At 39.1% G+C, this 17,291-nt stretch overlaps 1 protein-coding gene and 1 pseudogene across 1 annotated transcript; both read right to left on the bottom strand.

Annotated features, from left to right (window-relative positions):
- Positions 1-1,086: 1,086 nt before the first annotated feature.
- On the bottom strand, positions 1,087-2,521 carry LOC109571808 (vomeronasal type-1 receptor 4-like; annotated as a pseudogene).
- Positions 2,522-9,758: 7,237 nt separating this feature from the next.
- LOC109572183 (vomeronasal type-1 receptor 4-like) lies at positions 9,759-14,463 on the bottom strand. Its single transcript, XM_070772264.1, has one exon. It carries the CDS (start codon positions 12,621-12,623, stop codon positions 11,682-11,684), a length of 942 nt encoding a protein of 313 aa, XP_070628365.1. The 5' UTR covers positions 12,624-14,463; the 3' UTR covers positions 9,759-11,681.
- Between the last annotated feature and the right edge of the window lie 2,828 nt (positions 14,464-17,291).

The raw sequence follows: 17,291 nt of genomic DNA, 5'->3' as shown, positions 1-17,291 counted from the left end.
TGCAGGAGGCATGGGAACATAAAAGAGATTCCACTGAATATGTAGCTTATAATAGGTGGTGTGTTCATTTTTACAATTCTAATCCCCCAAACCATGAATCTGGTATATCTTTCCACCTGTTTGTGTTGTAATTTCTTTCCTCAGTGTCTTACAGGTTTCCAAGCACATGTCTTTTACTTCCTCTCTTACTTTCTGAGGAAATGGATGCTTTTACTATGTTTTTAAAGCATTTTACTAGCTTTGAACATGGTTGATTTACTACCTTTACCAATGAGATTTTTCCTTTTATAATGTTCATGGTTCTAGTGTGGCCTTTTTTCTGCTTAGAGAAGTCCCTCTAACATTTCTTTTACAGGTGGTTTCACAGTGCTGAATTATTAACTTTTGCTTGTCTGTAAAACTTTTTACCTCTCCATCAAATCTAAACGAAAGCCTTGCTGAGTACTCTTGGTTACAGATATTGGTTGGGTCAAAAAGTTCATTTGGGTTTTTCCATAAGATCTTACAGAAAAACTCAAATGAACTTTTTGGCCAATCTAGTATTTTCCTTTCGTCTTTTAAGTAATACTGTTCCATACCCATTGACCTGCAGAGTTTCTGCTAAAAAGTCAATTGATAGCCTTACAGGTGTTCCTTTGTAGGTAACTTGTTCCTTTTCTCTTGCTGTTTTTGATATTCTTTATTTTTAAAGAGTTACTTTATAGTACAGGGAAATATATTCAGTATCTTGTAATAACCTAAAGTGGAATATAATCTGAAGAAAAAACCCAAGTCACTTTGCTGTACACTGAGGCTAATACACTATTGTAAATCAACTATACCTCTAAAAAAAAAAGAGAGAGAGTGGAGTCTCTATTTCCTACAGCCTTCTGGCTCTCCTGAAAGAAAGCCCTACTGGATTTTAAATATTCTGGGTGCTCATCTTCTCCGTGTTAGAGCCCCATGTAGGGCTCAGAACCCTCACCCCTTGAGGAGAATCTCTGTAGTTGTATTATTCTCCTGTATGTAGGTCACACACCCAGTGCTACGGTTCTTGACTATACAGAGATTCCAACCCTCCTACCTGTCTTGTTGTGGACCCTTCTGTCTTTCTTGAGTTGTAGCAGACCTTTTCTGGTAGCTTCCAGTCTTCCTCATCAATATTTGCTCTGTATTCAGTTGTAATTTTGGTGTGTCCATGAGAAATGAAGAGCTCACAGTTTTCCTGCTCCACCATTTTGGAGCAGTTGCCTGGGGTATTCTTGGTATAGCAGCCCCCAGCTGACTAAAACAGATTTTTCTGGTCAAGGAAGGTGGGTTGATTATACTCACCTGAACTTTAGAAGTCAAATAGAGATAATTGAAAGACAAGAGATTGCAAACAGGAAGGGGACTCAACTTGCCAATGCAGGCATGGTTGATGGAGAGAATTCAAATGTAAGTCTATTAAAGGAAACAAATTCTACCAACAACATGAATCAGACTGGAAGCAATTCTTATTTAGGTTTCACTTCAAAAATTCTCTTTGGTCACTGAAAGTGAAGGAATGAATGAATTGGCAACTGTGCACTGTGGAAATACATACAATTCACATATGTCACATAATAGTAGGGGATTTTCTTATTTCTTATCCAAGCAAAGTAGAGCCTGTGTACACTGGAGTCATGGCTCATGAGCAGAAAGGGACTGGCAGTAGGGAAGCATGCTGCTATGATTACAGTCTCGTTCACAAGGAAACAGTTCAGATGATCAAAAAGAGCCACAACAAGTTGAAAAATGGAGGAAAGAGTATAAAAATAGACAAAAGTGCTCACCAGGAGAAGGATGGTTTGGGTAGCTCTGGACTCAGGGAAGGACTTGGGAAAGGGGTTGGTCCCCTGAATGTGTTGGATTTACTGCTTATGTCTGTACAGGATGACAACCATGGAGCTGCTGGCCCAGAGTGTGAGCCCCAAACATAAAACATCAGGAAATAATAGCAACACTGCAGACAATGCCCCTCTGGTTCTGTCATGACGAACAGCAGAACAGTATCCAAAACCTCTTTCCTCTGTGATGTTTTTGTCACTCCATTTGCCAGTTATATAGAAAGGAAAAAATGACATTTACCACCATTTGCAGGATCCAACACAGGAAAATAGAGCTGGGAGCTCTATTTGTACGTACTTGGGAGCTGTTACTTTCAGCACTGCCCACCTGGAGTTCCAGGGACTGATTGTGATCACCTGAAAGACACTCAAGAGGCAGATGCTACTGATGGACCCTCCCCTCCCCACTCTGCAGAAAGAAGAGAACTTTGCAGCCAAAATCACTGCGGATATGCTTCCACCCAAAGACTGCCATTGTCTAGGGGACTCCTTTACAGGGGAGGATCAAGGAGTTGACCACAATCAGGTGCTTAAGGATCAAATCTGTGGACCTTAACCTGGAGCCAGTTGAAGTGAATGATGATATGATGGCAAAGGAGTGAGAAATTCCCCAGGATTCCAGTCACCATCTGAGTTAAGATGATTATGCCTATTGCCAACTTGCTGCTGCCCATTCTCTCAGTTCACAGTCAAATACTTGTCTTGTGAGTTAGAATATCCTGCCTGGGAACATGAGGTGTGGGTTACATACACGGTGTCAGCTGGTATCTCATATTCTCCACTTAACATTAGTTCCCACTTGGAAACTAGCAGTTTATAAACAGTTGCATGTATGATATTTAAAGAGCACTAATACATAAAAGTAATCACTGCAGCATGATTACTTCTTCATTCTTCAAAATCTATGAGCCAGACACTTATTTGACCTTAATGATACAGAGAAGAGTAAGATAACCATAGAGTGGTTCAGTGTTTGTCAAAATCTACTTTTAGGACAGAATGAGGACTTGAAACCCACTGGACTGGTTTAAAAAAATGTGCATTGATCCCCTATTTCTGCCAAAAAGTTAATTACCTGTGTTCATATAAATTCAGATTTATATTTAGCTTTTTTTCACAACTTGTTCTTTGATTTTAGACTGGTACTATTTTATAACTTCCATGATAAGAAGATTCCAGTTTTGTAAAGTTTTATTCTGGAGGGCACTATGTAGTGTGACTGAGGCTTTAGCTGTCTTAGTATATGTACATGCACTGCTGCCGGGAGAATCTGGCAGGAACCTGCCCAAGACATGAAAATGAGGATGGCTCAGAATTAAGATGCAAACAGTAAGATCTTTTGCTTTTATTTCAGAAAAGCAGTGATAATAGCATGTATCCCAGAAATTGTTAAATAGTCACATGTAATGCCATAAACTTTGGTACATAAAATACTCATGCATGATTAATTAGTGTAAGGAGTTACTAAATTATTATTTTCAGGTGATGCAATTATCTACTTGTAATAGAAAATATAACAATGAATTAGTATTTGCAAATGATATTAACATACCAGAGATATATACAAATCAAAACCTGCGAGGCATGTATTTTTATGCATTTTATAAATGAAAACACCACATATTTAGATTGATATTAAGATACTTTTTAAATGGGCAGAAATGATATGATATATGACTGAAAGTTGCTCCCTGAAACTCAGCATTATTATGTGAACTTTCCTTAACATTTCATAATATTAAGAGTGAAGACAGCCTCACCATAATCAGTGGACTCAGGATGTTTTCAGTGAGGACACAATTACTGTCTCCATTAACATCCAGAGTCAGAGAAGACATTTTCCTTCAAGGTGTTTCCATTTGGATACACTTTCTGCACAGGATAACATTTTTTGCAGACTCGTCATACTCTTTATTGCCACCCTGGAGTTATTAGTGCTATACCTCTACTCACCCTGAACATTAAGTCTATTTTTTCCCCTACAGTAGGTTCAAGAGTGAATTGATTTTACACCTACAGTTTTAAGCACCTTAAACAATCAGGTTTCGTTTTCACTTGGACCAAGCCACAGTAGTCACTGTCAGTGAGGATTCAGTTAAACTGCCTGAGATGGTTTAGGATTAGGACCCTATCTCTGTTTATCAGTTCAGCTCATGCTTCACAATATTCCCATGTTCCCACCTGGAGTTGGCTCTGAATCCAGTTACTACACAGAAGACTGTGCCTTTCTGATATAATCGCTTACTCAGCGTCCTGATCTGCCTTTCTTGTACAGACTCTGACTCTCAGATTGAAACAGAACATCGTTACCTGGCACCTTCCTGCTCCCAGTAGAGTGGGCTCCCTGATGGTCATTATACCCAGTATGTGTGTAGGAGGGAGGCAGCCAGACCCTGATATATAGGTTTGAGATGCTGTGTCTTCCCCACTCCTCCCATCAGAGCTGCAATTATCATTTCACCGGCAGCAGCAATGGGAGTGCAGGCCTGGGATCTGAGAACATTTCTGGAAAACTTTCTCTCAGTTGTTAATTACTGGAAACAATTACAAGTTTCTAGTTAGCACCTTTAGGAGACTAAAGGAATGTTTCCAAGAGCCTTCTTATTTTCGCTGACCACTAATGGCAGACAGGGTCTCACATGGAAGAGTGTAAGAAATACTGAAATACACACATGATTGAGGTAACTATTTGGGTCTCTCTGGATTCTTCACTTCCATGAGATGTTTCTCTACATTCCACTAATCTGAACCATCAATTAAAATATTGGTGGAGAAATGGAATGAGTCCAATTACCTGGGAGGTATATTCAAAGAGATAAAAGGGAAAGGAGGAACATGGGAGAACTCATTATATGAATCATTAGCACAAATAAAATCAATTGATTTAGACTCATTTTCATAATTTCATGGCAATTATGAAGGAAATCTTGTCAGAAAATACACTTTATTCTTATTTAATTCTGTTGGTGATAAGAATGGGATGCAGAACAAATGCATAGAAACAAAGAGAGGGTTCGAAAAGAGTAGCTCTTAAATAAAATCATCTAGATCTGATGGCTCAATAGTCTGAGCAATTAATTCAGGAGGATCAAACCTAGAGACTAAATAAAATACTGCTAAAAACCAGTGGATCAATGGGAAATAAAAAGAAAATCAGAAATTACCTTGAAGCAAATAAAAATAAAACAGAAACTTTAAAAATCAAGAAATAGAAAAGGCAATTCTAAGAGAAACTGAGAAAGATAAAAGCCTACCTGAAGAAACAAGAAAAATTTCAAATAAACAACCTAACCCACCATCTAAAGAAATTATAAAAGGAATTACATAAAATGTCCAAGATAGGAGACAGAGGAAATGATATAAATCAAAGAGTATTTTAAAAATCAGAGATTAAAACACCAACAGAACAAGTCAATGAAACCAAGAGGTGGTTTTTTGAAAAGATACATACAACTGATAAGCCTTTAGCTGGGGTTCATTTAAAAAGAGAGAGAGAGAGAGAGAGAGAGAGAGAGAGAGAGAGAGAGAGAGAGAGAGAGAGAACCTGGAACTTCCCTGGTGGTGCTGTGGTTAAGACTTCGCCTCCTAGTGCAAGTGGTGCAGTTTGATCCCTGGAAAGGGAGCCAAGATCCCACATCCCTTGTGGACAAAAAGCAAAATGTGAAACAGAAGCAATATTGTAACAGAAGCAATAAATACTTTAAAAATGGTCCACATAAGAAATCTTTAAGAAAAAGAAATTAGGTACATATACTGTTTTGTATAGACTTTTTACACTTCTTATGTTGTTTGTGAATTTAAAGTTTGCATAATGTTGTACAGCACTCATTGGCATTGCTGTATAAGAATTCATGTTAGGAATATTGAATAATGTCATGAGTCCACTATTATAAGGAATGATTCTAGAAAAATGGAATTTAAGGGAGAGTTTTGCATTGGTTCCTGGGTTTTTGGAAATGGCTTTTGAATCTGAAGCCCTTCCATTGTGACTCAGCTGGTAAAGAATCTGCCCACAATGTGGAGACCTGGGTTCAATCCCTGGGTTGGGAAGATCCCCTGGAGAAGGGAAAGGGTACCCACTCCAGTATTCTGGCATGGAGAATTCCATAGACTAAGTCCATGAGGTCACAAAGAGTTGGACACGACTGAGCGATTTTCACTTCACTTCACTTCGAATCTGATTAGAAGTGAAGACACTAATGAGCTCAATTCCAGAAGTAAAGACAGCATGGAGAGTCCATGTCCTGATTCAGCAGTACAGACTCCCAACACATCTGCATGGGATACACCCCATCACCTCTTAGATAAGTAAGTATCTGAGTGACTCTGCTTACAATACTTTTGAACATTTGGGAGAAACTAATGAATGTATTAACATTGGCTGCTTGCTCCTAATGTTGCTGGACTAAGAGATGAGTGAAGAGTTTGAGCTCAGTGATTGGAATGCCCCATTCCAGCACCATATATAGAAGCCCAAGGCTTCTATGTGTGCCCTGAAGGAGACCCTTACCCTTTCCCACCCCTTAGCTGAGATTGCTGAAAATCAAGCAGAGACTCGTGCCCTCTTGTTATGTATTACAAAGGATAACTCAGGAGAAAAATTGTGGGGTTCACACAATTATGTATCAAGAATTATAAGTCAAGTTGGGTTTTTTAAGGAAGATTTTATTTTAGAATAGTTTTAGATTTTCAAAAATGGAAGACTATACAGAGTCTCCTTATATTCCACATTCAATTGCTGACTCTGAAATCTTGTGTGTGTCAAGTTGTTTAATTAATGAACCAATAGTAATTAATTTGTGCTAACTAAAGTCAATACTTTATTCATATTTTCTCAGTTTCTCTTTTATATCCATTTTCTTTTCCATGAATTCATCCAGATACCAACTGTCACGTTGTAGTCATCACTCTCTAGTCTCCTCTTTGCTGTGACAATTAATCAGACATTCCTCAGACTTAATGATGGTGACAGATTTGAGAAGCACTAGTCTGGTATTTTCTGGAATGACCTTTAACTGAGATTACTGTGAATTTTTTTTGCATTTCTTTTCCACGGGGACGGTCTTGATCCCTGTCTCCTGTACAATGTCACAAACCTCCATCCATAGTTCATCAGGCACTCTATCTATCAGATCTAGTCCCTTAAATCTATTTCTCACTTCCACTGTATAATCATAAGGGATTTGATTTAGGTCATACCTGAATGGTCTAGTGATTTTCCCTACTTTCTTCAATTTAAGTCTGAATTTGGCAATAAGGAGTTCATTATCTGAGCCACAGTCCACTCCCAGGCTTGTTTTTGCTGACTGTATAGAACTTCTCCATCTTTGGCTGCAAAGAATATAATCAGTCTGATTTCAGTGTTGACCATCTGGTGATGTCTTGGTCATGAAAGATCTTTCTTGTACAGTTCTTCTGTGTATTCTTGTCACTTCTTCTTAATATCTTCTGCTTCTGTTAGGTCCATACCATTTCTGTCCTTTATCAAGCCCATCTTTGCATGAAATATTCCCTTGGTATCTCTAATTTTCTTGAAGAGATCACAAGTCTTTCCCATTCTGTTGTCTTCCTCTGTTTCTTTGCATTGATCACTGAGGAAGGCTTTCTTTTCTCTCCTTGCTATTCTTTGGAACTCTGCATTCAGATGCTTATATCTTTCCTTTTCTCCTTTGCTTTTCGCTTCTCTTCTTTTCACAGCTATCATGATCAAGATAATCACGATGGTGTGATCACTCACCTAGAGCCAGACATCCTGGAATGTGAAGTCCAGTGGGCCTTAGAAAGCATCACTATGAACAAAGCTAGTGGAGGTGATGGTATTCCAGTTGAGCTATTTCAAATCCTGAAAGATGATACTGTGAAAGTGCTGCACTCGATATGCCAGCAAATTTGGAAAACTCAGCAGTGGCCAAAGGACTGGAAAAGATCAGTTTTCATTCCAATCCCAAAGGAAGGCAATGCTAAAGAATGCTCAAACTACTACACAATTGCGCTCATCTCACACACTAGTAAAGTAATGCTCAAAATTCTCCAAGCCAGGCTTCAGCAATACATGAACTGTGAACTTCCAGATGTCCAAGCTAGTTTTAGAAAAGGCAGAGGAACCAGAGATCAAATTGCCAACATCTGCTGGATCATCGAAAAAGCAAGAGAGTTCCAGAAAAACATCTATTTCTGCTTTATTGACTATGTCAAAGCCTTTGACTGTGTGGATCACAATAAACTGTGGAAAATTCTGAAAGAGATGGGAATACCAGACCACCTGACCTGCCTCTTGAGAAACCTATATGCAAGTCAGGAAGCAACAGTTTGAACTGGACATGTAACAACAGACTGGTTCCAAATAGGAAAAGGAGTACATCAAGGCTGTATATTTTCACCCTGCTTATTTAACTTATATGCACAGTACATCATGAGAAATGCTGGGCTGGAAGAAGCACAAGCTGGAATCAAGATTGCTGGGAGAAATATCAATAACCTCAGATATGCAGATGACACCACCCTTATGGCAGAAAGTGAAGAGGAACTAAAAAGGCTCTTGATGAAAGTGAAAGAGGAGAGTGAAAAAGTTGGCTTAAAGCTCAACATTCAGAAAACGAAGATAATGGCATCTGGTCCCATCACTTCATCGGAAATAGATGGGGAAACAGTGGAAACAGTGTCAGACTTTATTTTGGGGGGCTCCAAAATTACTGCAGATGGTGATTGCAGCCACGAAATGAAAAGATGCTTACACCTTGGAAGGAAAGTTATGACCAACCTAGATAGCATATTCAAAAGCAGAGACATCACTTTGCCAACAAAGGTTCGTCTAGTCAAGGCTATGGTTTTTCCAGTAGTCATGTATGGATGTGAGAGTTGGACTGTGAAGAAAGCTGAGTGCCAAAGAATTGATGCTTTTGAACTGTGGTGTTGGAGAAGACTCTTTAGAGTCCTTTGGACTGCAAGGAGATCCAACCAGTCCATTCTAAAGGAGATCAATCCTGGGTGTTCTTTGCAAGGAATGATGCTAAAGCTGAAAATTCCAGTACTTTGGCCACCTCATGCAAAGAGTTGAGTCATTGGAAAAGACTCTGATGCTGGAAGGGATTGGCGGCAGGAGGAGAAGGGGACGACAGAGGATGAGATGGCTGGATGGCATCACTGACTCGATGGACGTGAGTCTGAGTGAACTCTGGGAGTTGGTGATGGACAGGGAGGCCTGGTGTGCTGCGATTCATGGGATCGAAAACAGTTGGACACGACTGAGCTACTGAACTGAACTGAACTGAATGTGACATTTCTTTCATGATTATACTTGGGTTCTGTGTTTTGGGGAGGAAGACTGCAGAGGTATAAGAGCCATTTTCATTTCATCATGTCAAGGGTCCATACAACCAACATGACTTATCACTGTTGATATTAACCTAGGTCTCCAGGATGAGGCAGGGGCCTCTGATTTACTCATCAAATGTTATTTTTGTCCCTTTTCATGGTGAACTCATTGAAAGCAAGACACTATGCCACACTTAAGCATGGGATGTTATTTTCCACGTTTTTTCATGATAAACTTTTAACACAATTATATAGAATCTTTCTGAAAAGGAATTATGTTTCCTCAAATACATTATTTCTTCAATTGTATTTCATTTCAGTTTTCACTGGTACACATTAATTTTTATACTTTGAGTTATAATCCCAAACCACTTTGTTAAAAAATCAAATTGTCCAACTTGGTGATTGGCTGTTCTTTTAGGTGACTTCTGTGTGTCTCTGATATAGCCCATCATTATGGTTCTTCTTACTTCTTATTTAAAGCATTTCCTGTTTTCTACTATTTAATATAGGATTCTAAAGGAAATATATATATATATATATATATATATATATATATATACACACACACACACATACATATATATCCTAGCCCCAGCTTCAGCCATTACTTCACCAAGCAAAAGCTGCTCTTATTAATGAATGGTGTGATGAACCACAGTATGCACTGTACATGTGGTCATGGCCACTGGTGTCTGAAAGGTGGGGTTGTACACAGGTAGCCCAGGGGACAGAATATTCAGCCAAACATGATATTTCTCAAACTTTAAAGTCTGACAGAATTTACCCTCCTTGGATTTTACCTGCCTTGGACAAGTGAGTTGCTTCTTCTTTCTGATTTCCTGTTTTGGGAAAGAGAATATCCATCCTATTCGGTCACACCATTGGAATTTGGTAAGCGTATTACGTATCTGCTTTCAAAAAAAAAAAGAAGAAGAAGACAATGGAGGAAACAAGCTCCTTGATTTCAGACTATACTACAGAGCTACAGTCACCAAAACAGTATCAAACTGGCACAAAAATAGACACATAAATAATTGGAATAGAATAGAGAGGCCAGAAATAAACCCACGTGCTATTGGTCAATTAATCTATGACAAATAAGCCCTACCACTGAGAGCTGGTGGGCCTCACTCTTGAGGATGTTCTCCTCCCAGGACCTTCTCTCCTCCCTCTCCACGCTTGTTATAAGACCTTAACACACCTCCTTTGTGAATGAGTACGAAATAGACTCAGACCAAATCTCACCATGCAAACATGGATGGAATAATATATAATGGAGATATATATAATATATAATGGAGAAAACATAGTTTCTTCAAAAGTGGTGCTGGGGAAACTCGACAGCTATGTACACATAAGACAATAAAATTATTTCAATATTTTGTACACTTTAAATTTACATAATGCTATATATCAAATGCATTTTAATTTTAAAAATCAGCTGACATAGTTCATCTATTATTTTTAAAATATTAGAATATTCTTTTGTTTTTGTGTTTCTTTTTGGAAAGTATATTTCACTTCAATCTGTTCATTTCTGCATGAAAGTATTTAAATGTTTTAATCTCAGTTCCAAACAACATATTTCTAATAAGTACTACCACCTCTCTAGGCGTGTTATCTGTAAACTCATAATGGACTGACAAAGTCTCTACTGAAGGAGATGTATTTTAAATTCCAACTCCCCACCAGGTCACTCTTTATTCTGTGAGGACATTAACTTGTTCTCTTTCATTAATGACTATTGCACATGCTAACCCACAGTCATGCATACCTTTCTCTTTAAGTTCACGCCTGTATAACTTCTAGGAAACGTACTATAGCAGACTGAAAAAACAGGTGTACACACCTGAATAGCTTATAATATGCAGATTGTTTCAAGACTTGATTTTATTATCACATGAATTCTGAACTCATTTTCTGAAAGTATTAGAAAAATTCAACCATATAATTCTTTACAAGATAACTATATGTCATGACAATACTATAACAATTGTTTATTTTCAAGAAGATGTTCAGCATGTCATGTTTACTATTCCCTTGAGATTCAAAATTTTAGCTAGATCTCTGAGGTGAAGCCATAAAGAAGGTTGACCAATGAAGAACTGATAATTTGGACTGTGGTTTTGGGAAAACTCTAGACAGTCCCTTGGACTGCAAGGAGATCCAACCAGTCAATTCTAAAGGAAATCAATCCTGAATATTCATTAGAAGGACTGATGCTGAGGCTCCAATACTTTGGCTACCTGATGTAAAGAAATGACTCATTAGAAAAGACCCTGAGGCTGGGCAAGATTTAAGGCAGGAAAAGAGGATGACAGAGGAAGAGATGGTTGGATGATATCATCGACTCAATGGACATGAGTCTGAGCAAACTCCAGGAGGTATTGAAGGACAGGGAAGCCTGGTGTTTTGCAGTCCATGGGGTCGCAAAGAGTCAGACATGACTGAATGTCTAAACAACAACTGAGGTGAATTAATGAATGGTCAACCATACACTTCAGAAATACACCCAATTCACACATTTCTCATAATAGTAGGGGACTTTGTATTCCTTATCCAGGCAAAATAGAGCCTGTGTACATTACAGTCACAGCTCATGAGCAGAAAGGGACTGACAGTTGGGACACACAAAGCCAAGATTACAGTGATGTTCACAAGGAACCAGCTGGGATAATCAAAAAGAGCCATCATGAGTTGAAAAATGGAGGAAAGAGTATAAAAATAGACAAAAGTGCTCACCAGGAGAAGAATGGTTTTGGTAGCTCTGGACTCAGGGGAGAATTTGGTGGGGGTATCAGTCCTACGAATGTGTTGGACACGATGCTTATGTCTGTACGGGATGAAAACCATGAAGCTGCTGGCCCAGAGCATGAGCCCCAAACATAGAACATCAGGGAGTGTTAGCAATGCTGCAGACAATGACTGTTGGATTTTGTCATGATGAGTAGAAGAACAGTATCCAAAATCCTTCTTGTTTGTGTTGTTTTTGTCATTCCATTTGCCATTTATACGTAGAGGAAAAATGAAATTTACCAGCATTTGCAGGATCCAACACAGGAAAATAGAGGGAACGATGTACTTAGGAGCTTTAACTTTCAGCGCTGCACACCTGGATTTCCAAGGACTGATCGGGATCACCTGAAAGACACTCAAGAGGCAGATGCTACCGATGGACACTCCCCTCCCCACTCTGTGCAGAAAGAAGAGAAGTTTGCAGCCAAAATCACTGTGGATATGCTTCCACCCAAAGACTGCCATTGTCTGGGGGACCCCTTTACAGAGGAGGACCAAGGAGTTGGCCACAATCAGGTGCTTAAGGATCAAATCCGTGGACCTTAACCTGGAGCCAGTGAAGTGAAGGATGATATGATGGCAAAGGAGTGAGAAATTCCCCAGGACTCCAACCACCGTCTGCATTAAGAAGATAACGCCTATTGTCAAATCAATGCTGGCCATCCTCCCGGTTCACAGTCACTGATATTTGTCTTGTGAGTTAGAATGTCCTGCATGGGAACATGAGGTGTGGGTTACATGCATTATGTCAGCTGAAATCCAGTATTCTCCATTTACCCTTAGTTCCCACTAAGAAACATTTACTTTATGTTCTTCAGTTACCAGCAGCTTTAAACAGTTGCACATATGATATTTAAAGAGCATTACTATGTAAAATTAAAAGCTGTAGGCTCTACACATGATTATTTCTTCATTCTTCAACAATCTATGAGGCAGGTACTTATGTGATGTTAATGATACAGAGGAGGGTGACATAAGCACAGAGAGGTTGAATATTTGTCAAAATCCGCTCTTAGGACAGACTGAGGACTTGAAACCCACTGGACTGCTAAAGATAGTGCCTTGAACCCCAACTTTGCCAAAAGGTTAGTTAACTGTTCATATAATAATTCAGATATATATTTAGTTTTGTTTTCAGAACTTGTTCTTTGATATTTGACTGCTGCTATTTCATAATTTTTATTAAGACAGACACTTTGTCTTATAAATGAGGCTTCAAGTGTCTTAGTATATGTACATGCACTGCTGCCTTCCAGGAGAATATGAGAGGAGCCTGCCCCAGGACCAGGTAGTGTCATGAAGATGAGGATGGCTCAGAATTAGGATGGAAACAGGAAGTCTTTTGCTTTTATTTCAGAAAAGCAGTTATAATGCAAGTACTCCAGAAATTGTTAAATAATCCCATATAAAGTCATTAACTTGGGACATAAAATAGTCATACATGATGAAGTAGTACAAAATGAAAAAGTGAATTATTATTATTTTCCAGTGATACATATATCTATTCATTAATAGCAGAGTTAATTGAATATATGGCAATGATTTATACTTTTCAAATGATATTAACATACCGGAGATATGTACAAATCAGCACCTGCAAGGGATCTATTCTTATGCATTTTATAAATTAAAGTAAGAGGCATTTAGATTCATATTAAAATACCTTTTAAATGGGCAGAAACAGTACGATATACGACTGAGAGCTGCGGCCTGAAACTCGGCATTATGTGAAGTTTCCTTAACTGCTTATTTCATAACATGAAGAGTGAAGACAGCCTCACCATAATCAATGGACTCCGGATGTTTTCAGTGAGGACACAATTACTGTCTCCGTTAATATCCAGAGTCAGAGAAAACATTTCCCTTCAAGCCATTTCCAGTTGCATTCACTTTCTGTATAGGATTACATGATTTTTGCAGACTCATCATACTGTTTATTACCACCCTGGAGTTATTCTTGTGGCCCCTCTAGGCATCCTGAACATTTAGTCTATGATTCCCCTGAGGCAGACTCAAGAGAAAATTGATTTTATATCTACATTTTTAAACACCTCATAAAAATCAGGTTTTGTTATCACTTGGACTAAGTCCAACAGCCACTGTCAGTGAGGATTAAATTAAACTTCAGGAGGAGCCAGCAGGGATTGGTTTAGGGTGAGGACCCCATCTCTCTTTGCCATCTTGGCTCATGATTCAGGATTTTACTACCTTATGCATAGTGTTGGCACTGAATCCAGTGACTACACAGAAGACTGCCCCTTTCTGATATGATCACTCAGCATCTTGATCTGCCTCTCTTTCACAGACTCTGCCCTCTCAGATTGAAATAGAACACCCTTACCTGACATCAACCTGCTGCCAGAAGAGTGGGCTCCCTGATGGTCATTATACCCAGTTCGTGTGGGGGAGGCAGGCAGTTGGTCCCAGATATGTAGGTTTGAGATGCTGTGTCCTCCCCTCCCCTCCCATCAAAGCTGCAATTATCATTTCACCACCAGCAGCAATGGGAGTGCAGGCTTGGGAGCCAAAAACGTTTTGAAAACTTTTCTCTCAGTTGTTAATTACTGGAAGCAATTACAAGTTTCTAGTTGGCACCCTTAGGAGACAACTGGATATATTTGAGAGGCATTTTTTTTTTTTTCATGATCCCTGAAGATGACAGGGTCTCACCAGGAGGAAAGCAGGAAATGCTGAAATCCCACACGTTAGGGACTGACATAAGCCATGTATGTCCCTCTGGATTCTTCACTTCCTTGTGATGTGTCTCTGCTCTGAAACTAGTACTTTCCTCACCTTCAACCACTGGACCAAACCATCAACAAAAGTACTGGTAGAGAAATGGAATGAGACAAAATACCTGGAAAGTATATTTCAAGAGACGAAAGGAATAGGAGGACTATGATTAGAAACTCATTATATGGACCACTGGCACAAATCAAATCAATTTAGACTCATTTTCATAACTCGATGCCAATTATTATGGAAATCTTGTAGGAAAATATAATTTATTATCATCAACCTCTGTGACAAGAACTGGATGTGGAACATATAAACAGTAAAAAAGGGATAGGGGTTGAAAAGAACATGTCATAAAATAAAATCACCTAGATATGATGGCGCAGTGATTTTGACAATTAATTCAAGAGGATCAAACCTGGGCACTAAACAACAGGCTATTAATAACCAATAGGTCTATGTGAAATCAAAAGAAAATGAGGAATTACCTTGAAGCAAATAAAAATAAAAACAGAAAATTTCAAAATCTATAAAACACAGCAAAAGCAGTTCTAGAGGGAAATTTATATGGATAAAAGCCTATCTCAAGAAGCAAGAAAAATCTCAAATAAACAATCTAACCTACCAACTAAAGAAATTAGAAAAAGAACTACACATAGTGTCAAAGATAGCAGAGAGTGGGAGCGATATAGATGAAAGAGAAAATTTTAAAATCAGACATCAAAAGACCAATAGGACAAGTCAATAAAAGCAAGAGCTTTTTTTTCTTAAAGATGCACAAAACTGATAAGCCTCTACTAGGGGGATCGGGGAAATAAAAAAGAAGACCTAGGACTTTCCTGGTGGTCCAGTGGTTAAGACTTTCACCGTAGGGTGTGCAGGTTTGATCCCTGGTAAGGGAGCTAAAATTTTGCTGCCTAAATCAAAACATAAAACAGAAGGGATACTGTAACATATTCTATCAGATCAGATCAGAGCAGTCGCTCAGTCGTGTGCGACTCTTTGCGACCCCATGAAGCACAGCACGCCAGGCCTCCCTGTCCATCACCAACTCCCGGAGTTCACTCAGACTCACGTCCATCCAGTCAGTTGAGAGAGTCAGTTCCTAGGCAGGTTGATAGGGAGTCTAGGGGTCCCCAAGGAGAGAGGGGTCTGGAATTCTCAAGGAGGAAGAAAGGACAAACTTCTTTTCTTTCTCCACATTCCTTAGGATTATATACCAATAATGTATCCTGCCTAAGGACAGTCTTTGGATTCCACCTTCTGTTATCTTAAAATGTTAATTATGGGAGTAGACCTGGTCTTTACAAGGATGTATCTTGCCTGAGGACAGTGTTATCTTAAAATGCAAATTATGGGAGTAGGTCTGATGAGGTCTTTACAACCTCCAGATATTCTTTGGATTATATAACTTCATTGTTAACACTAGCAAGCGGGTACTCTTTTTGCCCCCTTCTGATGCCTATGTCAGAAGCTTTCTCTATCTCCTTTATACTTTAATAAAACTTTATTACACAAAAGCTCTGAGCAATCAAGCCTCGTCTCTGGCCCCGGATTGAATTCTTCTCCTCCGGGGGCCAAGAATCCCGGTGTATTCGCGTGATTCAACAACAACCTTTCACAGTGATGCCATCCAGCCATCTCATCCTCTGTCGTCCCCTTCTCCTCCTGCCCCCAATCCCTCCCAGCATCAGTCTTTTCCAATGAGTCAACTCTTCACATGAGGTGGCCAAAGTACGGGAGTTTCAGCTTTAGCATAAATGGTTCATATCAAAAAAATCTTTAAAAAAAGTAGTGCATTTACAGTTATGTGTTACCCTTATATTCCTTATGTTCTTTGTGAATTTAAGATTACCATAAAGTTGTATAGCACTCATTGTTATTGCTGCATATGCCAATCTGTCCATGGGAGAAACGCTGCAAGAATACTGAAGTGGATTGCCGTTTCCTTCTCCTGGGGATCTTCCTTGACCCAGGGATCCAACCCCCATCTCCTGCAGCTCCTGCACTGCCAGGCAGATTCTTTCCCATTGAGCCAGCTGGGAAGTGTATATAATATACAATATACAAGATTTCACTTTTATGAATTTCAAATAATGCCATGATTCCATTGTTATGAGGAGTAATTCTAGGGAAATGGAATTTAAGGCAGAGTTTTTCATCAGTTCCTGTTTTTGGAAAATGGCTTTCTAATCTAATTAGAAGTAAAGACACTAATGAGCTTATTTCCAGCAGTAAAGAGAACACAGATTCCATGTCCATGTCCTGATTCTGCAGTACAGACTCCCAACACATCTGCCTGTTAGTAGAAGTAAGTATCTGGGTGACTCTCTTTACAACACTTTTTAACATTTGGGAGAAACTAATGAATGTATTAACATTGGCTGTATGCTCCTAATGTTGCTAGACTAAGAGGTGAGTGACAAGGTTGATCTCAGGGGTTGGAATACCCCGATCAAGTACCAGAGAAAGAACCCAAGGCTTCTATGTGTGCTCTGAAGGAGACCCTTACCTCCTCCCACCCTTTAGCTGAGATTGCTGAAAATCAAGGAGGGACTCTTACCCTCTTGGTATTTATTCCAAGGGAAGGCTCAG

The sequence above is a fragment of the Bos indicus genome, chromosome 18 (genome assembly GCF_029378745.1).
Source record: "Bos indicus isolate NIAB-ARS_2022 breed Sahiwal x Tharparkar chromosome 18, NIAB-ARS_B.indTharparkar_mat_pri_1.0, whole genome shotgun sequence".
NCBI classification, from domain to species: Eukaryota; Metazoa; Chordata; class Mammalia; order Artiodactyla; family Bovidae; genus Bos; species Bos indicus.
This window is presented reverse-complemented; position numbering and strand designations above follow the sequence as displayed.